Source organism: Chaetodon trifascialis, chromosome 15 (genome assembly GCF_039877785.1).
Source record: "Chaetodon trifascialis isolate fChaTrf1 chromosome 15, fChaTrf1.hap1, whole genome shotgun sequence".
Taxonomy (NCBI): Eukaryota; Metazoa; Chordata; class Actinopteri; order Chaetodontiformes; family Chaetodontidae; genus Chaetodon; species Chaetodon trifascialis.
In genome coordinates, this window is record NC_092070.1 from 23,191,657 (window position 1) to 23,217,138 (window position 25,482).

General features: G+C 46.8%; 1 protein-coding gene across 5 annotated transcripts; it reads left to right on the forward strand.

Moving 5' to 3' along the window:
- The first annotated feature begins 6,561 nt into the window (after positions 1-6,561).
- slc1a9 (solute carrier family 1 member 9) lies at positions 6,562-25,087 on the forward strand. 5 transcript variants are annotated; one of them, XM_070981256.1, is made up of 11 exons: positions 6,562-6,700; positions 14,643-14,801; positions 15,873-16,025; positions 16,874-17,127; positions 18,285-18,390; positions 18,470-18,596; positions 20,009-20,242; positions 21,087-21,281; positions 23,426-23,560; positions 23,697-24,129; positions 24,551-25,087. In XM_070981256.1, exons 2-11 carry the CDS (start codon positions 14,648-14,650, stop codon positions 24,731-24,733), a joined length of 1,974 nt encoding a protein of 657 aa, XP_070837357.1. In that variant the 5' UTR covers positions 6,562-6,700; positions 14,643-14,647; the 3' UTR covers positions 24,734-25,087. The 5 variants fall into 5 exon arrangements, with proteins under 5 accessions (XP_070837357.1, XP_070837359.1, XP_070837358.1 ...); XM_070981258.1 differs by lacking the exon at positions 6,562-6,700 and adding an exon at positions 11,793-12,195; XM_070981257.1 differs by lacking the exon at positions 6,562-6,700 and adding an exon at positions 11,793-12,191.
- The last annotated feature ends 395 nt before the right edge of the window (positions 25,088-25,482 follow it).

A 25,482-nucleotide genomic window follows, 5' to 3' on the forward strand; every position in this document is an offset into this window, starting at 1 on the left:
ATATGTGAACGAAGAAGTGGAGAGGTGAAGAAGTTCGCCAAATGTTTTAAGATCTGAACTCCGCCTGAAACGCGTAAAGTCGGACAAGTAGTTAAGATCGCGCGAGGTAGAGTTAGAACTTTTGGTTTGGACTTTCAAAATAAAACCCCCTTTGAGAAATATGTATTGCGGTGGAACGCTGGAGTCGCGGCGGTGCTTTTATTTCGAAGATAAAAATAGTAACTTCCGCTAAAGTTTCTTGCCTCCCGCTGCTAGCTTAACACCGCTAACGACTCCGGTTTCTCCTGGGAAGCGCAAAGACAAGTCGAAGTGTTTTTTCCTCTGGAGGTTAGTACATCGAAAAGAAACCGACAACATTCAACGAGTAACATCTGTTAGAGCAGATGTATCGAGGGCTCGTTTCCTAAACACATGCGCATAATATAAAACAGTAATCCACGCTTCAGCAAAATTAGCCAAAAAAAAAAAAAAGTCCCATTTGCTAGCTTGATTTGATGGATTCAAACAGACGCAGTGAGAAGCCTGAAGTCAGGCTTCACATGTGCGTGACTGAGATATTTTTCACCTTCACCCCCCCACCCTTTCATCCCCGCCCCACACCTAACAAGACAACAATTTGATGAATTACCAGCAATGCGGTGTTGGCACGGATCCGCGCACAGTGAGTTCATTATGGGGTGCAAATTATTACAAACAAGCTGCAGTGAAGCTGAATGGCGCAATTCGTCAAGGTCTACCCGCGCGAGGCGCAACATTATCCCGTTTGGCACAATCAAACCTGAGGATGTAACCTTATATTTTAATGCCAAATCCGAGTCTGCTTTCAGATTGCTTCCTGTTCGCTGGTGCCAGAGCTTTTTTTTCGTGCCAGGTAAGAGTCATTTGGATCCGGATGACCTCATACAGGTGGCACACAAACAAAACGGTCCTGATTACACTTCAAAACAGGAACAAAACTACTGTACACTCTGGCAGACTGCATGAAAACACTTAACCAGGGGTGAACCTGCTGATCTGAGGCCGTTAAGCAGCGGTTAACATGGGGCCCCTGTCATCCCATTATTTATAAATAACTCCTTATTGACAACCACTCACCTGAGACGCCAGCAGTGATATTTTTAACAGGAAGGAAACTGAAAGCTGCTTGCGAAAAGTGAAAATATTTATTGATGCCACTGGCAAAGAAACAAGTTTTTGGAGTGGCTCTAAATCTGGGGACGCTTTGAGGAAAGAAGTCTGGCACGTGCTCCTGCAGAGTCTGTCACTGTGGTTTTTATGCATTTCAGAGGCTTGTGCTTTGTCTTCACTCTCCCTGTGTGCACTCAGGAGTTTCTCACATGAAACCTTCATGATTAGATGCTCTGCAACGTGTAAACACGCTGTTTTTTCCCTGTGTGTGCCGGTCAGGTGAGCGCAGGCGTTTTCAGGACTCCTGGAAAGCTGAAAGGATGGAAACCGGAGCTGGTGGCTGGCTGCTCCGTCCACTCACAGGTCTTTGGGGGAAAGTCGGCGAAGGCCCGGAGGAGACACAATGGAGGTCTATGGGGGACACACAGGCCGGCAGACAGTTCAACGGGTCCTCGCAGCAGATAAGTCGTCCCCGCACACACCAGACGAGGGTTCGCCGCTATTGACCCGCGAGCCCACTGAGCCTCCCCACCTTGAATGGCCTTGTTGAAAAGGAGAGCCATAAATTGGCGGATGAGCAGACGGGGTAGACTCTGCCTCACCCGCCCCCCGCTCTCTCACATGCTATCTCTTTCTTTCCTTTACCAAGTAGTGGTTTCCATCTCACCAAACCCCTTTCCCCCTGAATGTTTAAAAAGATGAAAGGATAAGGAGAAAGAATGGAGACAAAGGAGGGGAGGGTTGTGTTACCTCCCTGCCCCTGAGAGACTGCTCATGAAAGAGTTTGGGGATGGGAGAGATAGGGAGCGGAGAGGAGACGCAGAAAGAGAGGGGGGTTCATGAAAAGAGGTTTTTCAAACTCAAAGCCGCTAAAACGGGTCACTTCTGTATAGAGAGGCAGACTAAAGTGCAGTCTTCACTCATGGACGGAGACATTTAACACTGTCAGTACCTCAGATGGAGGGGGGCGTTGATATACTTGCACCCATTGACTGATTGCGCAAACACACACGATCTCACACACACACCCCCCCCACACACACACACACACACTCTGTCTCTCTCAGTTGTCTCTCTCTCTTCACCTTAACCAGCAGCAGCGGCGGCACTAGAATCCGATTTTGGGGGAATCTTCCACCAGATCTTCTTCCTCATCAACGCGCATGCACGCCGCCCGGTGTCTTCCTCGCGGCGTTCCTCCCTCTTGGCATTTAGTGTCAGTCACTCGAAATCCTCGCAACCCTCCCACCATTCTCTCTATCTCCTTCTTTGTCTGAACTTGCCCTGCATGCACTTAGATATTTCCGCCTCAGGGTGCATCAGTGAGAGTTGGAGTGAGGGAGTGAGGGAAAGTTGTTAGCTGAGCGCGGACAGTCGAACAAAGATGACGATTGAAAGGACAGCGACACGCCAATGTCGTCTTCTGAGGCTCTTGCCCTCTTGCTCTTGCGCATTGTTTCACACACACACTCCCCCCTACACACACACACACACACACAAAAGCATGCATACATTCAGACATGCAAAGCTCACTGCAGCCATTTCACAATGGAGGAGGATATTGAGGTTTATTTAAGATGTTCACTCACAGAACGAGTTTTCCTTTGTACCGTCACACCAACGCTTCACATTAAGAGATTTCCCAAATCCCAGAGTCGCCACCAAACCCATCAAAGTTACAAAATATCGCAGTCAAGACGGCGCAGTTTTGCCTTGTGGACGAGGAACTTGCAAAACCAACATCACGTGCTGTCACCCTCGGCTCATTTTTCTCTGCTCGTGAGCCACCTTTATGAGTCCTGACATCTTCAACCAAGCCTCATTTTTCTGTTAGCAGAGTCTACACCGAGACGTTTTCAAGTCTCCAGATGTCACTCTCGCTGCCGTTGACCCCTCTGACGAAACCTTTCCCACGCGCGGCGCCGGCAGGCGTCGGCTCGTTGCTCTCGCGCTGGACATCCTCCTTCGTTTGAAACTCATATCTGAGTGTAATTGGAAGGTAGCTATTATGGCCAATTATTGCAAATAGCTGAGCTGAGCTGTCAGGACGAGGCTAACAGTCCGTCTGTCCACAGCTGAGCCGCCGAGTCAGACGTCAGACGTCAGACCTCAATTACGGATCCTCGACCTCCCTGAGGTACCTGGCATCAGTCCTTCATCATCTCTTCCATCTTTCCCTTTCTTGTTTTACTCCCTCTGAATGATTTGCTTTCCATTTTTGATTCACTCCCTCCATCACTCCTCCTCACCTACTAAACTCAACTCCCTCCTCCTCCTCCTCCTCCTCCTCCTCCTCCTCCTCCTCCTTTCTCCTAAATTCAAACCTCACTCCAGTGAGAGCTGCACCACCACCTCCACCGTTACCACACACGCATACAGCTGCATATGTTTCCAATTTCAGGCGTAATGCTCCTCTCTCCGCAATCTGAGCCAATTAGCCGAAGCCTCCTGGAAATGCCCCAGTCGCCAGCCGCGGTGGCGAAGAGGTAAAGGGTCAAAGGTGAGGTCAGTCACAGGGGGGTCGGACTCTGATGAATGCGTCACCTCCTGTCTGGCCCACAGTCTGTCTGAGACATCCCTTCAGCTGCCGTCCAGCTTCCCCGCAGACATTTTTGGCACAGGTGTGGAATTGTGCAGAAAAGTAACCCAAGCTTGAAATTAAATTTCACAGCTTACTAAAGGTCAGAGAGGATGAGTGACAGGGTCTGCAGCCAGACCACACGTAAACACACAACAGCACACGTGCACGCTGAGCAAAGTATGTGCACACACACACACACAGGTCCCCTCTGACAAACAAACAACACATGCGCCTACAAGTCGCTCCTGCGTGGAAGTGAAGTGAGTATATGGAATGTTCACCTTCGGGAAAACGTTCGAGGAGGGAGAGGAAATGTGAGAGCATCAGAGCTGCAGAGCGCTCATTAGAGCAGCGCAGGACTTCTTTTGGTGATTCTGTTTAATGCGTAATGAGAAACAGGCTCCAATGGCAGCGCTGCGTTACCTGGCGGCCTGCCCCGCTCTCAGTCTGTTCACATGCTGCGCTATGTGTGATGCTGGCGTGGAAGCTCGTCAGTTTGAGCTGCAGTCGCCACCATGAAGCCGCCGCCGCGCGCACACGCTCGGCTCGTCTTGTTTACATCGCCTGCGCCGCGGATCCCTCTCCTCTTACAGCACCTTGCTCTCTCTCTCCCCCCGGATCACCTCTCAATCACTCCTCCTCGCCTCCTTATCTGTCCCTCCTCAGTGTCTCCTTACAGGATTCAGTCCACCTACAGCGCCTACACTTTCATTCACCACAGATTCGCTGCCGTCCAGATGCCCCCACATTAGACGTGTAGCCTCAATAGTGAACGATCTATTTCCACTTACGTCTTCCTCTGGCAGACACAGTCCACACCTTCCACTGTTGGTGTTTTTCTGCACTCATCCGCCCCTCCGTCCCCTCGCTGCCCACAGCCGCTCCCTGTCCATAAGCCATGTTTTGTCCCTTTTCTTGCCAGGGGAAAAATGTTGCACATTGTAAACTTTGCTCACCGTACAACACCCCGCAGGATGGGATTTCACAGGCAGACTTTGTGTTTGAACTGCTCTGCCAATTAGTAGAGGATACACTTACAGCGCACCTACTGCACAATGGAGACACCGGCCCAGTTGTCCCGTCCTGTCCTTCTCCATCTGTCACTCCTGTGGGACTGTGTGTGTGTGTGTGTGTGTGTGTGTGTGTGTGTGTGTGTGTGTGTGTGTGTGTGTGTGTGTGTGTGTGTGTGTGTGTGTGTGTGTGTGTGTGTGTGTGTGTGTGTGTGCGCGCGTGCATGGATCTGTAAATATAAATTCAGGAAATGGTAGCACTCTACTTTTTAGTCCCTCTATTTAGAATTGATAAGTGCTTTCTAAAACATTACAGTGTAGTTATCGGCAGATATAAGTGTTTATTAAAGTGTTTGTCAACAACTGTAACTCCACCCATAAGTGGAGGCTGCTGTATAAACATATAACGAATAACAATATAGTAAAACACAGCTGTAATGACGTAAACTATGTCTTCATAGGAGAATTTATTAATGTTAACAAATACTGAACATTAATAAACACTTAAAATGTCCTTAAGTCTGCTTGTAACTACATTAAGAGTTATAAACCATTTATTAAATGTTTACATCGTGCTTATAAATGATAAATCTTTGCATGTATCCTAACTAATATTACAACAGACTCAGCAACCAATCACATCCAACCAGACGTTCAACCAGCCAGTCAGCTCGCAGTCCAGGGCAGATTTTGTGTATCATGCCTTGATTTTAGGTCCTGCCCTCCAGTCCTGGTTTGCATGTGTGTGCCACCGAGGAGTGTTTGCTTATTAGTGTCAAGTCAGTTTTATTTATATAGTCTATTTATATGGCTCTATGACATCCCTCTATCCTTAGACCCTCCACTGGGATAAGGAAAACTCACCCTTGAGCGAGAGGAGGAACAGAGGAGGGATCCCCCTCCCAGGATGGACAGACATGCAGAATTACAGGATGGACAGTCAGGATGATAAAATTAAAGATTGTAAGAGGCAAATGTCAAACACGCTGTTCACACAGAGAGGGGCAGCAGGGGAGGCGGCGGTCTGCAGCGATGCATCTCTACAGCGCAGACAAACATGGACGACAAGCGCTCTGCTTAATGCATCCGCTGAGACCGAGACGACCCGCTGAGGGTTTAACAGGCGCAAGGCCCGAAGTAACCACAGAGCCGACAGTTGAGGCGTAAAGATGAGATTTAAGTTTGGACCTGAAGGCCTCAGCAGAGTCACAGTGTCTGATGTCTCTGCAGTCACGTCGTGACACAACATCGGATTTGACAGTTGAGACGCTTTGCTCGTAAATCAATCATGAGCCCCTCATAAAGCTCAGCCGCACGCCTGCATTCCTGCACGGCCAAACCTGAAAGTCCACAACTAAGGTTTATCTCTGCTTCTGTGTATTGATGGAGCGCCGTGGTTCATGGAAAAAGCCAGGCCCTTGTATGTTCAGTATGTAGCCGCTCCACCCATGGGCCCCCTGCACGTTGAGGCCTCGCTGACTGACACTGATATCTGTCAAAGGATCCCTCAGAGGGAAGCTGCTGGACAGATTTCTCCTCTCAGGGCAGAGTCATAGCGCCCTCCTGTGGAGGGGAGGGTAATCACAGCCTCCTCCACCCCTCATGTCTGCTGCTCCCTCCCTGCTGAGAGGACACTTTCTGCCTCCAACCTAATTTCTGAAACGGTTTGAGACTAACTTTCTCATTTTCCGCTTGTTGATGGAGGATGATATATAATACAGTGATGCATAAAGAGAGCTGTGATGGAGAGGAAGTGAGTGAAGTGAGGGAGAGAGAAAGGAGGGAGGGGTGGAGAGTGGTGAGGGTGAGGTGGGGTGGGGGGGGGCTCAGAGCACCAAGCTGTTGTATTAATCTGCAAATTTTCTCAGATGACGCAAAGACTTTGACTTTGCCTCCCGTCCCCTCTCCCCCTTCATCTCCACGTCCCTCCTCTCTCCCGATGCCTCGCTCTTGTCGGAGGGGAGACAGCGACGCACAGCAGGTAAGCCTGGCCTCCTCCTTGCTTTCACCCCCCCCCCCCCCCCCCCCAGCAGGCTCCCATTCATTCAGCCGCTCCGGACCATTTGTCAGCTTTGACAGGGTCGCTGTGATTTGTTTGCTGTCTGAATGGCTCTCGTTGATTGTTTGGGGCTCAATCGTACGATTATTGGCTCGATGTGTGTTTGTTCCTCTCTCGGGGGGGCGGCTGGCTGGGTGTTTTAGGACTGATGATGCTGGTTTTAAGATGTGGTGAGTTTGGCTTGTGCTGTTTGAACATGTGGGACCTGAAGTATCTCTCAGTTATCAGCGTTGTTTCAGCCCTCTGTGTGCTGTCAGAGAGACGAGGATCAGAGAGATTTAAAGCTGGAATAAAGAGTTTCCAAGACGTCTGTTGGCCAAATGAGAAGATGGATTTACTGTACGAGGGAATGAGCTGTGTGAAATTCAGTCCTGCTGGAGTGACGAGCGCCGGAGAAATTGTGACGACAGATCAAAAAGGAGCGAGAGGAGAAAGCGAAAGTTTATAAATAGGACGAGCTTTATAAGGGTGAAGAGAGCAGATGTGATAGACAGTCTGTGCTTAAGGAGTTCAAACAACAGATTAATACGTTCAGATTATCGTCCGGGGGGGGGAGGGGGGAGGGGGGGGGTGTGTGCTTGACATGTGTGGACAAACACACACAGATGCAGACGAGATCACGCACACTCACAAGCTCAAGTGTTTTCTCTCCCTCACACTCCACCCAATCTCAAATACTGACAAACACACACACACACAACACACACACACACACACACACACACACACACACACACACACACACACACACACACACACACACACACACAACCCTGAAGGTGTCTGGCTGCATCTTCCTCTCTGTTTCCGGCCAGACGTCTGTTTAGAGCCGAAGTCTTGTCAATTAATGAATCAGTTGATCAAAATTAAACCATATAAAGAAACTTTTCCATGTTTTGAGTCATTTATCCAAAAAAAGCCCAAAATTTGATGTTTCCAGCTTTTCAAACGTAAGATTTTTCTGTGATTCTGTGTTTTATGTGATTGTAGTTTAATGTCTTTCAAGATGTGTGAAGATCAGGGAGCTGAACATCTGAAACTCCCTGAAGGCTTCTGGCTGCACCTTAGTGTCAGTTGATTGGTTGATTGATCAGCATGAGACATTTGCTAATAGTTTCATTTATTGAACCAAACACTTAATGTTTCCAGCTTCTCAAGTGTTTTATATCACTGTCAGGTAAAACAATCTTTGGGTTTTGGACTGTTGATCAGACAAAATAAGACATTTGAAGATGTCACACTGAGCTTCTGGACATTGTGATGTGCGTTTTTTCCACTGAGTTAAGATAGTTATCCTCAAACAAACTGTCAGCAAACACAAGTCAGAACCCTCTGCAGCAAAAGTTGTTTGGTTTGTGTTTATCAAAGCCGAATTAATACTGAATCTGTTTAGTTTTAGCTTTCAACAGTTCTGACAGCCAGAAGTTTTAACTAACTTTAAAATCCTAAAACAAGCAGGCAGCCCGTGCAGTGAAGTCATGTGATCTGTTTTCCTGGTTTTAGTCAAAAGCCGAGCAGGAAGTACCTCTTAAGATGTTAAAACATGCCAAGCGAGGACGCGTGTTGACCTGCGCCTGGTGACATCCAACCCCTGATGGACTGAGCGCAGTGCACATCTGATTGACGCTGACCCCCACTTCACAGGGTTAATACACACCGTGCAGCCCTCCCGCTGGAGCGATCTGGTAAAGCCATGCACCGCACACGTGTTTGATGCAGTCGTGCATATGTTGAAGGAATTAGGCAGCGCTGGTCTTTGGACTGCGTGGAAACTCAGATGTGTGTGTGCGTGAACATGTATTACTCATGTTATGGGACATAAATCACAGTTTACACAGTCAGATTGTGGGGATTCACCTCTCCTGTGAGGACAAAATGCAAATCCCTGTAATGTAAATCACTGAATTTGAGAGTGAAGCCTTGGGTTGACGTTAGGGCAAGTCTCCAGGAAATGAATGTAATCTATGTAATGCTGTCTGAAGTGATGGAAACATGACTGTGTGTGTGTGTGTGTGTGTGTGTGTGTGTGTGTGTGTGTGCCTCTGTTTCTGTGCTGTTACTGATATTTGCACAGAACTTGTGTGTCTGCAAGGAGAGATTACTCGTGTATTAGCGGTATGAAGGATCAGAACATATCCGATTCCACTAGTATCAGTGTAGCTTCATCCTGGATGCACTATTCACACAATAAAACAAGACGCTGCCCTTCACAAACACAAGGTTTGGCTTTTAACTGCATTTTATTAAATCTTAAATCAATATTGAATCCAGTTTAATCCCTTTATCTGTTTAGTGTTTTAGCTTTTATCAATTTTAAGTGACAGAAAGAAAAAAATAAGCAAGAGCAGATGTGCTATGAGACGTTTCAGACTTAAGAATATTTTACCAGTCTGGTACCTGCTAGAACCTGTAGGAACCTGCTAGAGGAACCCAACCCTGTATACCACACACTGTGGACTGGAGGCTAGGGAAAGTAGCTGCTGACTCCAGATTGCATAATATCTTCCAGCTGTGTTTTGGGTGTATAGCACATTCAAACTGGAAAGATTACATTTGATGTGTGTGCTGTGATGCATATTTACTAAGAGCCATTTGTGATCTCCGACGGCGTGGAAAACTAAATAATATAGCCTTTGGAAAAAACCCTTTTTGTCATTTCTGAGAGTAGAATGGAGGCAGAGTTGCAGAGTTTGGCGTCTGCCGGCGCTCGCCTCATTGGTCTAATTGCAGAATGCTACAGTACATTGATTTCATGATGCTGCACACTGATACAGTTTTGGTCAAGATAACCACACAGTTACAGTCTCAAACATGTCCATGCAGAGCCGTGTGTGTGTGTGTGTGTGTGTGTGTGTGTGTGTGTGTGTGTGGGCCAGCGCTGTAGTGCTGCAGTGACCATCCTCATCTCCCTCAGGATGGAGGGGCGGGCCGGGGATTATATCTCGATCCCTTTGCAAAGCTCACACCAAACAATCAACCATTTGAAATAATCCTCTGAGACACACCCGCACACACTTACAAACACACACACACACACACAGACACACGCACACACACACACACACACACACACACACACAGATGCCTTTTAAACATTACATTTCAAAATAACATATCTGTACATGTATATCTTTAACTTATCTATAAAATCCACAGAGGTGATGTTTATGTTCCACTGACGCATACGATGGGAAACCACTCTCCTGGTGTGTATGCCATCATGACGCGATCCCCTTTGGATGTGAGTGTTCCACTAATTTCACGTTCTCAAATAGTGGTTAAACTGTCTGAAATGATCAAAACGTTGTATTTGGCGCTGTGGCTAAATTTCAGTGATGTATTGTTTAGTCTATGAAACGTCCAAAGATTAGGAAAAATGTCCCTCACGTCTACCCACAGCCCAATGTGACGTCTTCAGTCTTGTTTTGTTCAACCAAGAGTCCAAAACCTAAAAATGTTCAGTGTACAATAATGTAATGTAATATATGATCTGTAGCACAGCTATTGAAACTTACTCTAGTGACTAAGTTCAGATCAGACGCAGGTCGACAGATTGGGAGGGAGGGGGGACTTATAGCTGTATACATAGCCAACGAGCATCTGTTTGATCTCTTGAACCCTCATCAGCGATTGGCTGGAGACCTGGATGGATCATTAATGTGTAAGACCATAAGTGCGTATGAGGAACGGGGGGTTTCTGCGACGGCCAGACTGAAGCGAGTGCTGAGGTAGTTTGTCGTGTCCTGCTCTGATGGTATGTGCACCTTTATCTGCAGCAGCTTGGGCTCATTTACAGCAATCAAAGCCTGCTCTTCTGGGAGATTAAGTCATTCTGTCATCACGGCCCGTCGTCCGGGAAACCATGACGATTAAGAAGATGTGTCGTAAGTACATGGCTGCATGTGGAGACTGATTGAGATGGTTATCACGCACTGCATAGGTCGCCATCACACATCTGATGGACTGCACGAGTATTTACATTGAGGACCCTGATGTTTATCCAGTCGCCATTACTTGGAAAGTCGCTGTGGGAGGCGTTCTGTCTTGTGGCTGTTTGGCTCATGAGGGTATGCGAGCAGCTGTGCCATCACTACCGAAGCAGCAGGAGTTCCTTCCTTGTTTCTTTGCTCACTTTGAAGTCGCTCCACCTTCACCCTCAGCTCAGCTCTCATCACTAACATGTGAGCTAGGCTTCCCTTCAAAGGGAAAGGCCTCCTGGTCTGCAGCCTACCTGCCTGAGCAGTAATACCTGTGTCATGTTGCTACGAAATCCAGGATTTACTGTAAGCTGCCCGACCAAACAGTCTGAACCCGCTGACTTGAACTGCTGCGTTTTATTAGGGATGCCAAGCTGTAATATGATGTAACAGGCGTGTCTAAGGCCAGTCCTTCCTCTCCTGGCTGTTGCTCTGATACTCTGATCAGCATATGTTTCTCTTGCCTGTAGTTTGGTAAAGACTTTACAGGCAAGACATTAGAAACGTAGGAGTCAGATTCAACCCTGCGAGGCCGTAAATAGTTTTTGTTGGCCTCAGTTGAGCCGAGCCACCGGGACAGCCCAGTCAGAGCTGGTTCCTAGAGACCAGCTACGTTTCATCCTCAGGCAGCTCTGACATTTCCTGGAGCAGGAAAATAATCTGTCTGTTGGGGAAGGAAGACAGATTTGCAGAGCAGCTTCAGGTCCTTGAGTGTGTCCTTGCAGCTTATACCCCTCAGCGCCGCCCTCCTCGCAAGACACATGCTGTTGCTTCATTATTCCAGGGCCTCCGTCTGACCTGCTCAGCGAACAAAGGTTTAATATCCAGCCAGAGAGGATGACAGTCATCCTTATTTTTACTCTAACACATGTTAAAAGAAATATTGGCGCGTCTAGACGTTGGAGCTCAGTGCTCCTCCAACCAAAGGTGTTTATACTCTTCCCAGATGGAGCCAATCAGCCTTTGTCTGAGCTTGATGGCCTCTTGGTGATTTGATCACCAGACCTGGAGTTTAAAAAAGAACCTCTTCCCACCTTTCCCATGACTTCATTGTTCAGTAGAGAGGCTGGGAGGATGACTTTCCCCATCTCACCCCTGTGAGGCTGAAACATAACTGACGTGTATGTGGTTGAGTGACGTTACTGAACAATGTTCAAGCTAAGAATGACATAAGGATTGAAAAGAGGATTTGCAAAGACTCTAACAGTGGAACACCCTCCCCCTCATCTCCTCCGTACTACGTTCACTGAGGATTATATCTTTGCAATTGAAACTTGGCAGGACATTCTCCGCCCCCAAAATATACAATTTCAGATCAGGCTGGCAATCCGACTTTGTGCCTGGACGGGCGACTGTTGCGGAGACTAGAAAGGGGCAAAGACATGGCCGGCAGGAGATGAGAGAGTGGAGGTGAAAGCGAGAGAGCAGAGCAAATAGTAGGTAACGTTTTTTGCGCTCCTGCTTGTCGACTGTACGTTGGTGAATGTATGCAGCTTTATCCCCGCGGCTTCAGAAAATGCCAGTCATTCAGCTGATGGATTATAATCACGTCTGATTGCAATTGTCTCACTGAGTCAGACTGTTTGTAAATGTGACATTCATCCTTCTGACAAGGATTTGGCAGGGCTGCGCTGCTCTCCAGATGTGTTTATATACAATTAATGTTTAGAGATGGTGGTGGCGGGGTCTCTGAATTTCCCTCTGTTGAGTTGAATGTGTAGTGATATCGGACACATTCTTACCCGTTGACTCTTTCTTCGTGTTGAAGGTTATGACTATGCCTCGGAGGAAAGTCTGATTGCTTCTATAGCAATCCTGTGTTGACACCCAGGAGCTGAAATAGACTTGTGATAATTGTTAGCAGTTGACAGGTGTTTATCAGGGAGTTGTTTGACCGCTCAAAGACGTGATGTTTCCTTAGGGTGTTGTTGTAAATGATGGACCTGATGGATGTGGACTTCTACAGGTGCCGTAACAGTCTCGAGTTTTATCACTAAACTAAATTTTGCATACCTTTTTCTGGATTTAGCTGCATTCTACATTCTTTAATTTCATCTTCATCAGATTATCATTTCAGCGATCCCTGCACTTCTTGTCTAGCGCCACCACCAGGTTAAAATTCTAACTTATCCAGTGAAGCATCTCAACTCTAATTGGCACAAAATTGCGTTGTACAGTTATTCATGGTTCCTGGACGATGTGTCCTTTGCTTTCTCTGCCACCGCCATGCGGTTGACATTTGTGGTTTAGTGTCGTGAAATGTCCCAACAACAACTGGACGGATGAAAATTTGGCACAAACATTCATGTTAGCATGCTTTTGGTAGCATTTAGCGTAAGACCTGCTGTTGAAGTACAGCTTCACACGGCTGCTAGGGTGACTCTTATCCTGCATGGATTTAGCCAGTAACTAACTTCATTCAGGGCTGTCAATGAATGTTATTAATTATATGTATGTATGTATAAATATATAATTTATATTTGAATTGTTAAAAAATCCAGATATTCAATTGTGAAAATTATGCTTAATTGTAGGAGAAAGAAGCATCACTGCTATGGCGGCTGCACTAAAACAGAGCTTCTGTTGTCCAACAATTTAGTAATAGTAGTTTAATTTTACCAGCAAAATCAGACATATTTAAATCTCTCCGGTCATAATCTCTGTTGAAAAATAATCATGAGTTAGATGTTAAAATATTCTGGCTCCATACGTTGTTTATGTCAACCAAAGATGAACCAAGAAGGTTTTGGTGAGTTTTATTTTGTTTCTGTCTTTGTTTTGCTGTGATAAAATTACTGTTAGTCTGTCGGCTCTGGCGGGGTGCTGTAACAGATGTTTTTGGTTAAACCAAAACGATGTTACTCTTTAACAAAAAGGTTCTGAGACACTTTTACTTTGACGGTACGGAAACACTCGGAGGGATTGCATTGCAGCCTGTTGCGTGGCTGACGGCTGCTGCTCGATGCTGAAAAAAATTCAAAAACTGTTGTCTCCATTAGTCACTTGAACAAAAAATCATGGGAAATATGGTCCATAATAAGATAATATTTTACCAGATTTTCTCCCGTAAATCTGGGACATTGAAGTGTTGAACAACACCGACTGTAAACCCTGAACACAACGTCACTTCCATTGATTGGAAATGAAACGTAGGTCAAGATGATCCAAGTGAATATTTCAGTCATTTGTTATATATAAGTAGTATGTCTCTTGTTGTATTGGTTTTCATAAAAAGATATTCAAACAGTTTGAATCTGCATTTTTTTTTTAAAGGAATGATCAAATGTCATATTTCTCCTCACGCCTTTGTCCAGGCCCGTAGCCGTCAGACCTGTCAGTTTTTCAGATACCCAGGGGCCACATCTCACGGCTCCTGCTGACTCTTTCTTTACTGCACTCATTAGCTGTATCTCTTCCTTTACCAGAAACTCCATATTGAGTTGTATTTAGATTTCCATTCCGAGGATGATTACAGATTACGACTCTTGAGATGTTTCTTCATGTCCTGTTTAGCCGTCGCCTGCTGTGTTTGGGTTGCCTGCAGTCATGCTTCCTTACTTCGCTTATGACCCCAAACCAAATGTTCAAAGGACGTTTCTGCTGTGTGAGTGAGTGGTAGGTAGCCCTGGTCGTCCCTAATCTTCCTTTCAGAACAGAGACAGCCACCCAGAATGGCAACAGCCGCAGTTCTCACTTGCCACAGGAGAAGAATGCTTTGTTAAGATAATCTGTAAACAATCCAGCGTCTTCACATCTGACCAATCAGCTAAAGAGCTATGGGTGCACCATTAAGCAGCGCTGCATACTGTGCAGGCCAGCGCGTGCTGAACGATGTTGCAGCATGCCTTTTCCCAGCAGTAAGATCATCTCTGCAACCGTCTCCACAGGCAGGATGACAAACCAGCCGACAGCCAACCAGTCCAACACAAACAAGGTGAAGGAGAAAGAAGAAAGCCAGCGAGATGACAACACAGAAGTTGCTTATAAAGATGCCGGCCACTGCAGCCGCAACACCCACAGCCTGCTGCTGGGACTCACTGTTATGGGTATGCATGGACCAGGAAACTCTCTCTCTCTCTCTCTCTCTCTCTCTCTCTCTCTCTCTCTCTCTCTCTCTCTCTCTCTATATATATATATATATATATACGCTGTGAGAGTATGTGTGTGTGTGTGTGTGTGTATATATATATATATATATATATATATACTCTCACAGTGTTTAAAACTGCAGCCCATCAGTTTATGAATGCTGGATAGTCGCTGTTAAAAATAGAATAAAACTTACAAAACAATGGCTCCAAGTAACCTTTAAAAAAAAAAAGAAGCTTAATTTCAGTTTCTGGTTACGATAATTTAACATCCCAAACCCTCACATTTTTCACTGATTGAGTAGAATTCAGTTTGAGGTCAGTTTTATTGTTCAACAAATAGCGCTGCAGCAAATATTAACACGCACAATCCTACATGTACAGACCCCGTGATCATTTTCCCATGAGGCGTCTCAGGCTTGTTGTTGTCTTTCGCCTGCCTCTGTAAACACTTCGGTATGTCTCTGCATAGCTGTGCTCTTTGTCCAAAAAGCTCCATCTAAGTCAAGAAGTGTGTTATTTTTGTCTGTCATTTGTCACCCATATTTAAACCCCGATTTAAACTCGTTTACATTACAGTGGACGGTTCTCATCAGTCAGGGGTCTCTTACATGTCAGATGTAAAACAACACTTTTTTGTTGGGAGGAGTATTAGGCCAGGGAGTTCACGAAGAACCTATAAACTCACGGCCTGCCAACATATGGTTTCTGAGGACATATTTCTATTTGCTGCTGATATTTTGCATCAATCTTCATTATCTTCATCCAACCAAGCACACACATAGCAGTTATTTAGGACTTTCAGCCATATTATATATTCATGTCGTTATGGGAATCTAAAACTCCCAGCTGAAAGCCAAATTTAACAAGAAACTAATTTGGACCCATTATGCTAAATTATTGTGGTGTAAAAGCAAAACTTTGCAATTGAATAATTTAGTTATCTTGCTCCAAATGCATCAGAAAATAACCTTTAAACCGTCCGTCTTTCCACAGTCTGTTGCACACATTTTTGTCTCCTGTCCTCAGGTGTTTTTATGGGAGTGGCGTTTGGGATGCTGCTGCGGTACATGAGGGTGACGGACAGCGCCGCCCTAACTATGATTTCCTTCCCCGGAGACATCCTTATGAGGATGCTGAAGATGCTCATCCTGCCTCTAATCATCTCCAGCCTCATCACAGGTGTGTAACTTCACACACGTCAAGCCCAGACACACAACCAGTGTACAGTAAGCCCAGGCCAGCGTGTGCAGGTATCGTTAATAACAATATTTTATTTACACTGGATGTAATGTTGGTTGGTCTAGTCTGGCCCCCAGAGAATGAAGCCTTATGACCTTCAGTAGCAACACCAACCAGCTCTTTGCTTCATAATGAGACAACTCTCAAACTAATGACTGAACCCTTTCAGCCTCTAGCATACTTTAAGAGTACAGCTAACATGCTGTAAGTATGTTATAATGACACGCTTGATATTTGCATATGACTGTGCTAGCTGCAGATGGAAGATTGAAATGCTAAACATTATGCTACATTCCAGTATGTTAGCATGCTTACTGTAAACAAGTTAGCATTTTTATGTTAGCATTTAAAGGGTAATTTGTACTGCTGGCTCGGTGGCTAACGGCTCTATGGCTAACCAAGCCAGCTAAGCAAATTGACAATTTAGTGTTTTGCCCACAGCTCTGGTTGAAAAGCCATTAACATGCTAACTAAAACGATTGGCTAAATTCCTGTCATCCTCAGCTGTGCTTTGAGAGCAATGCTAACATTTCATGCTAAATGCTAACATGCTATAAGTATAGACCAGGTGTGCCAAAACTTTTTCCTTTGGGATCCTACATATTTAAAGAGAATTTAACTCAAAAATAAAACAGTGTTTTTATATCGACCTAACATACTAAAATGCTACATGCTAAACATCAGCTTGTTAGCCATACAGAGGTTAGCATTCTGAATTTAGCATAGAGTTGAGCCCAGCTGTATTCACAGTTCGTGGTGTGTTCATTGTGAGTGGTCATGTCTCTCAGGGCTGGCTGGTCTCGACGCCCGCTCCAGTGGCAGGATGGGTAGTCGAGCCATGGTGTATTATATGTCCACCACGGTAATCGCTGCCATCCTTGGGGTCATTCTGGTGTTGGGGATCCACCCGGGGAACCCCAAACTCAGGGGAGGCACGTCGAACGCTGCCCCGAAGAACCAGGAGGTCAGCAGTCTGGACGCCTTCCTGGACCTGATCAGAAACCTCTTCCCTGAGAACCTGGTCCAGGCCTGCTTCCAACAGGTAGCCTCAGCATCTGAATCAAATCTTTGGAGGTGTTATATTACCGCATCACCACATGGTCTGAGATGAATCTGAAGGGGTGTGAGACCAACACTGGGGCAGGAAATTTAAAAATCTGTCTCTAATGAGGAAAATCACTCTTTGATTCAACTGCTTACATCTCAAACACACCTGTGGCTTGGAGAGACCTGAAGTCATCTGTCTGTGCAAGCAGTGACAGAATGAATGAACTACAGAGCGTTGTTGATATCTCCAGAGACCATGTTTGTCCTCCACTCTCACAATATTTTCTGCATGTGCCAAACTCAAAGCATTTTGGCTGCCAAGTGAGCCAAAGGTCGATGAAACATAGTCCTTAGGATGTGACCTTTGAATAGTGATCATCCAGTTTAACACAAGCAGAGCTCCTCACATAAAAAGGAAAGCTCAAGGAAGCTTGAAACTAAAAAATAAAAGGACTAATGCTAGTGATGATGATAGTGATGTGATGTTCAGCCGGCCGTTGGCGGACAGGACGAGTCCGTAGACGTTTGTCCAAGCTGATCATTTTTAAACGATAATCCAGCTCTCAATCGTGATGCGACAGTTGCCTTCTTGTCCAAATCCCGCTTTTTCCCCCTCTTCTCTCTGTTATGCGTGTGTGTCTGAATGATTAGAAGTAGTAGTTTGTGTTGGCCTGGGTGAAGGTCAGCCCTTCTGCTACTGCTAATCTCTTTACATCTGTAACGCCACCGCGGTAAGAGATCTGCTGGTGAGCAGGGCGAACGCTGCTGAGCGCCAGCTTACTGACTCTTACCGGCTCTTCGTCTCCCTGCGGTGTTCTCTCTTTTCCCCCTTTGTCTTTGTGCCTTTCTTCGTCTGTTTTACTGCTTCTTTTGTTTGCTCTCGTCATTGAAGTCAGAGGAGTCGTAATTGCTTTTGCAGGAAGCACTCGTCCTTCCCCTCTCAACCTTTTAGTCTTTCCCTTTGTTGTCTTTATGTGAGAATCTCTTGTTCTCTGTTTGGCCTTTTTTTTAAACACAAATCACAGTTCCTTGTGCCGCTGCCAGGCTTTTGTTTGCTCTCACACAGTATGAGTTACGAAATCAAGGTTTGCAGCGAGTCAGTTTGATTCTGGTCTGAACTCCTGATCAATCTGAATTCTGTCCTCCCTCCAGGTCCAGACGGTGCTGAAAAAGGTGCCAGTGGCAGCTCCAAACCTAACTGAGCCCATCTTAGTGAACAGGAAGAAACTGGAGTACAAATGGGGCATGAATGTCCTCGGTGAGTTGATATCTGCTGCTTTTGGTTCTTTACTCATGTTGGAGTTTCCACTGACGTGCCGCTTTGTGTGTCCCTCAAGGCTTGATTGGCTTCTTCATCACCTTTGGGATCTGCATGGGCAGGATGGGCGAGCGCGGGAAGGTCATGTGCGACTTCTTCAACATCCTCAACGAGATTATCATGACGATGGTGTCCTTGATCATGTGGTCAGTGTCTTTTTTTTTGTGTTGGCAAGCGTGCGTCTCTGTTTTTACTCAACTGAGCCGACGGCTGCAGTGCTTTGACATTCTGGAGATACCACACACAGAGGTCAGTGGCAGTGATGAGTAAGGCCAAAAATGTGTGCGTGAGACAAGCAGCAGCGTAGGAGAGAGAGGAAGAGGAAGCGGTGTTAGTGAAGGACATAGACAGATGGACAGAGAGGGAGAGACAGAAAGAGGGTTTCCCTGGCACATGCCGGAGTCTGTGGTATGCTGGGGAGTAGCAGGAGCCGGGGCCCGGAACAATGTTGCGGGCTCCCAGGGGAGCCGGAGTGAAAGATCTCCAAATGTAATGGATCCACCGGCGGCAGAAGAGCCACTTGGCGTTAGAGCAGAAAGCAGATGCGGGTGGGTGGATGTGACAGCGGGACCTGGAAAGATGCATGTGAGAGCACGTCTTCAGAGAGCAGCGCACGCCTTGAGGCTTCGCAGGACCCCGGCCGGTCGCGCAGAGGAGCAGAGTGTAGTGGCACTCAGAGCAGGGACGGGAAGGGAAGGGGGGCCGGGTAGGCGGCTGGAAGACAAACAGCAGGATGCTTGTCTCGCAGCTCTCCGAGGACATCTCCATGTGCAGCTGGACACCAAAGGAATTGTGTCCTTGTTCGTATCACTCACACAGTATAAACAGATTACTCACGGGCCTATGGAGCCAGCCAAACACAGAGTCCAGTGTATACAGAAACACGCATCATACGAGGAGCACATCCATCATATCATATACACGCCATGCTCCACCAAACAACTGTCAGCGAATGCCAGGCTCGGGGTCCGGAGCACAGCTGACCTGGGAGAGCGGGCCGCCGTCGGGAGGAGAGCCGCTCCGACTCGAACGCGACTTTATGTCCCACAGTGGCCTGTATTCATCAGCGGGAACAACTGCACTCCAGCGCTGGAAACCAGAGATCCAAGAATGCGTCATGTCCTGTCGTGGTGAAATCTGCTCCTCTGACAGCGAATAAAAACGGATGAGGTGTTCGACATCATCGACATCATCGACATCATGACTTGTTTTATCTGGCAAAACGAGCCTTAAACTGATAAACGCGTTCAGTCATTTTTCATCCAAAATAACAAATGTTAATTGATTCCAGCTTCCCGAGTGTTAAGATTTGCTTCAGTGCACATAAGCAGATGATAAAAATAACGATCAGCTGCGGCACTAAAGAAATAAGCAAAGCAAGGTGATTTATATACCACAATAAAAACATCACACCAGCAGTTTGACCTGATGCAGTGATAAAATAAAATGAAATATACATATAAGACAGATATATAACAAATATAAGCCTTTAAAAGATCATGAAGAATGACAGAAGCTCGTTTCAGTGGCTCTGATGCGTCTTCCTGGCTGCGTTCAGGTACTCTCCTGTTGGCATCGCCTCTCTGATTGCGGGGAAGATTGCGGCCATCGGAGACCTGGAGGTGGTGGCCCGGCAGCTGGGTATGTACATGGTGACCGTCATCGTGGGACTGGTGATCCACGGCGCCTTGATCCTGCCCGCCATATTCTTCGCCATCACCAGAAAAAGCCCCTTCACGTTCTACTCTGGGATCTTCCAGGCGTGGATCACAGCTCTGGGCACCGCCAGCAGGTAGGCCGGCCTGCAGGGTGTGCGTGTGTGTGTGTGTGTGTGTGTGTGTGTGTGTGTGTGTGTGTGTGTGTGTGTGTGTGTGTGTGTGTGTGTGTGTGTGTGTGTGTGTGTGTGTGTGTGTGTGTGTGTGTGTGTGTGTTGGTTCTCTGTTTGGGCATGTGTCAGCACATGTGTGTCACATGTTTCCTTTACGATGCTTTCCTCCTGCAGCTGCTGGAGTCGCTGTGATTGATCGGCGTAGTCTGCTCCTGGCTTTCAGCTATTTGGGTTAAATCTGACAGGGCTGAAGGCACCGTCCTGTATTTACGCGACTCAGCTGACAAATCAGGACAGCAGAGCCAAATGTGTGTGAGCGCAGGCTATCATAGACGAGTCCATGTCAGACAGATCCCGTGTTGTAAACGTCTAAGCCTTCGGATTAGTCGTCACCAGCCAAACTGGCCCCGCTGTATCCTGCCTGGCTCGGCTTGGCTCGGCCTGCCTGGGATTCTGCGTCGCTGCTGAAACCAACTGTCATTTTGGCACATTACTGAGGCTTTAGTGAATATGGGTAATCCTATCAACGTTTTCTCTAATTATATTATGACCCGAGCTTAGCGGGGCCGGGAATCAAATTCCTCTAATTCACATGTCGGAGGATTGCAACAGTGGCCGACGCCAGCTGTCAGGAGGAGGCTGTCAGTCCACTCAAATTTCTACTCCTTTTTTTTGTTTCACCCCTCACCTCCCTCCTCACCTCTGCACTTCTGTCTGTCACCACCTGTCTACCTATTTTATATCCTTCAGCAGACACTTTGCTCTGCTCTTTGTCCATCAGCACCTTTTTTTCTAACTCTTCCCTCAGCGCGGGGACGCTGCCCGTCACCTTCCGCTGCCTGGAGGAAAATCTGAAGATTGATAAGCGCGTGACCCGCTTCGTGCTGCCCATAGGCGCCACCATTAATATGGACGGCACTGCGCTGTATGAGGCTGTGGCAGCCATCTTTATTGCCCAGATGAATGACATCACGCTGGATGGCGGGCAGATCGTCACTGTCAGGTGAGGCACGCGCTGGATGGCGCCCGTCATTTAAGTGGTTGGATTGTGGAGAATGAGTATTTAACTGTACTTGTACAGGAAGTACAACCACATGTTTAAAAATTAAACATTATACGTGTTTGAGATGTAAAAGCTCGCCAAGCCTGCTTTTCTTCTCTTTGGTCCACGTTACTGCTCGTTATTGTTGTTTACGCGGTCAGCTGCTCAGAACAGCAGGTCCAGCTGAAAGTCACATGACATAATGTCAGTATGTTGATTGTTAACGGTTCAGAGTTTGAACTTGATGCAACTTTCTGTGAGTTGAAGTTGGTTTTAAAGGACGTCATAACGCCGCCGTCCCTAATTGCAAATAAACAGTCAAGCAAGAAAATAAAAGTACAAACAAAATTCCAAAGAGGTTTTCATGCGACTTATATCACTTTGAGGTAGTGATGAAGTACTGCCTGAAAATCCACATACATGCAGTCAGGAAGTCATGAGATATTTGTTTCTCATTTCTGAGGTTTGAGCCAAACGTTTATGTCTGATTGGAACCAGTCTGCTTGGACCAGACTGTGCCTGTTGTGACTCCGCCGCGGGTCACACGTGATGCTCGGCGCTTTGAAGTTGTTTATTGTACGTCTTTCATCAACGTCTGTTTCCCACCAAATTCCTAAATCTAATTTTCTAAAGTTCTGTATGACTATTGTATGAAATGTGGTGAAATTGCTCCCAAACGAGATCCATGTGTGGTGTGTAAATCTGCTGAACGTTCCACTTAATCTCTCGCTCGCTGCGGGGTGACGATTAGCGCTTCGTCAGAAACGATTGAGATGTAACGCGGAGCTCCGAGATGCGATGAACAGCATTATGCAGTAAACATCACGGTGTCCAAACTGGCCTGCAGTCACATCTGGGACCAGCTTGAACTGATAATTCCTCTAATTGCAGACATGTCATGACAAGCAGCATTCTTGTGAGCATTAAAGATTTAAGTCTCAGAAGAAGTCGGGAAGCATTAAGAGATTTGGTGTCCTTGTGGACAGAAGAAGAGCAGCAAACACCTTCAGATAGCTCCTCCATGCAGAGGTGGCGTGTAGGATGTGGTCATATTGTTGTTTCTGTATAACCTGGTTCTACCGCTGCAAACCAAATTCTACCACATCTGTGTATTCCACCAATCTGGACGTTAATTCTGCATTTGTCTTTGTAATGGAGAAAGCTGAAATATAGTAACCTTTATTAAATCTGTGTTAAAGCTTTAATCCTGCAGGCGAATCCTGCTTTATGCTGCAAGTCATTCCTGTGGTGCAGCAACACTGTCATTTAGAGAATAATCATACAAAATTTAGTCCAGTTTGGAGTCTGCAAATCATTCACAGCACATTTACTGGCCTGTTATGTAATCAGCTGAAGCAAAGTCCACAAGTGTGTGATACACAAAGTTAATTTCACATCATTAAAGACTTCCACATCAGCTACTTTTACCTGTTGGAGGAGGCCATTGTTGACCACTGTCATCCCAAATACGTGCACGTCAGAGGCCGCAGCATCACTAGAGAGCACAACACATAGCTCAGTCTGAAGTTATCACAGAAACTGCTGTACAAAGTGAAGTGGTGTCCGGTCGCTCTCAGGGCTCTGACGCACCGAGTTCACTGGATTATTCGGGTTTATTGGCAGACATCTGAGTGACTAAGACCGTTGAATCAGCAGAGAGGGCATTTGCTGAGAGGTTGTTCTCTCAGTGAATCAGCGATTTCTGCCAGTCAGCGCGGTTTCCCTTTAGTCTGACCGGCAAAGCACCATTTTACGGCGCCAGCTGCAACTTTTTATCAAGCGTTTTCTCGCTTTTCATTCCAAATATGTAATAAGACGTGTTAAAGAGAGTCACGGTGGTGTGAGAGTGTCTGGTTTGTTTTTTGGTCTTTGAGTTTTCTTACATGGATTAAATACACATCGCTGACACATTTCTTCCTCTCATGCAGACATAGAACAGATGCACATCTGCCTTTTGCATTTGTCGTGGTGTGTTCAAGTGCATGTAAAAAACGTGTTAAAAAAAGTTCCTTTGTCAGTGTCAGTTAGTGCGTAACACCTGTAGAACCTCCATCAGGTTTCTCTTCCTTTCTGAAAACGGGTGTGTTGTCTTCTTTCCCCCCCAGTATGACCGCCACCCTGGCCAGTGTTGGAGCTGCCAGTATTCCCAGTGCTGGACTGGTTACCATGCTCCTGATCCTGACGGCGGTGGGCCTGCCTACTCAGGACATCAGCCTGCTCATCGCTGTCGACTGGCTGCTGTGAGTCAGGTGTCTGATAGGTGGAGGTGTATGGGTGGTGCTCTGACGCTCCTCTTCGTGGTTCTAAAGGTTTTGGTGTCATTCAGCTCTTGGTGGCTGTTTCGCTCGCTGACGCTGATACTGTTTGTGCACCCAGTGACAGAATGCGTACCTCCATCAACGTGGTGGGCGACTCATTCGGCGCCGGCATCGTGGACCACTTGTCAAAGGCGGAACTTGCTGAACTCGACGCGGCAGAAATGCTCCCACCGGAGGAGGAGCTCGATTTCATCCCTCCGCCCCCGATCCTCACGGAGATGGACCTGGTCGATCCTTTCAAACCGCCCGAGCTGCCCCCTCGCTCCCCTCGCCCACCCAAACAAAACCACCACGGCCACGTCGTCTCCCAGTCCCACTCCATCACTCACTCACCGTCCCGTTCTATCCGATCTCCGTCACCACACTCCATCCGCTCTCCCTCTCCGCGCTCCGTCTGCTCCCATTCCCCCCGGCCTTTCCGTACTCATTCCCCACGCCTCCTCCGCAGGACGGAGGCGGGCTACTGCGCCCTGCCCAGCCACGATAACCAGGTACGTACCCTCTGCTGCTTCCTCTGGTTCTAAAGCTGAACAGTGACGTCATGAGAACACACAGGGAACACCTGAACCATCCACACTCAGTGCTTTACTCCACGCAGGTCAGAGCTTAGCGTTTAAACTATGACCCTGATGATAAGAGATGGCAGTGAACTCGTCTCATGTTTGGATCTTGCTATCACTTAGCATTGTATGCTAGCATGGTGTGCTAAGTTAGCACAGAGCAGCAGAGCCAACAATCTGGCAGTGATACATGAATGATTTAAATCCCTGTTCTGAGGTAAAATGATCAAATCACTGATGTTTCCAAACCTTTGTGCGTCCTTGTTAGCTCGTGCACATGCGCGTAACTCATCTTTTTTTAGCGTTAGCCACACGGTCTGCGAGCTCTCACTGCGTCTCTCTGCCCTCTCAGATTCCCACACTGCCTCGCTCCTACAGAGAGAGAGACAGGGAGCGGGAGAGGCTGAGGCGAGAGAGCGAGACGGAGGAGGAGGAGGAGAGAGAGAGGGTCCTGGGGGAAGTCAGCGACGGCGAGGAGAGCGACGACACGGCTTACGATCGGAGGCACGCCATCCCACCGGCCGACCTGCCGTGATCGGATTTTACCACCAGGGCTCACTGTGGATTTCCGGCTGGTTTCTCCTCAGATGTGATTTGAGCTGGCTGCTCCAGTAGAACTGTGGGATGAGTGATGAAGAGCTCACTTCGAGCTCATTAGGCATAGATGTTAAAATGTTGCGTTGGCAACACCCTGTAACGTTCCTTAGAAAGGCCCTTAAAATCAGGCCTGAGACGTTTGCTCTTCGTTTCCCTGCAAAAGTGAGATTAAATGGAAAGTTGTTTCCCCAGTTTGCTCCTGTCACCTCCTTTTTATAACTCCATCGCTGTCTTCATTTGTCATTTCCTGACTTCAAACGCTCCTGTGTGTCTGAGCGTCCTGACGTTTGCCTGAAAGTGCGAGTTGATGCTGTTGATAAGAGGAGCGCGTCGGTGTTGAGGCCGCCGTTTTACCGGCCTTTTAACGCACAACTGAGAGTTTTCAGTCGATCTTTTACCTCAGCTCTTTCTCTTCTGCTTTTGTTTTCCTGGCAGGAAGTAAAAAATATGACATTTAAAGGAACAGTTTCACATTTTAATGCGGTTATTTGCTCCATCCACAGAGTTAGATGAAAAAGTTTCTTCCAAATATTTAACACTGAAGTTTACTAGTTAGCATATCTTAGCACGTAAATGTCCGTAAAACCACAGCTTGTCGTTTTAATGCTGGTTATTTCCTCCTGCTTCATGCTAAGCTAAGCTAACTGCTAAGATAGTCTTATTCAACTCTTGAATGAGCATATCGTC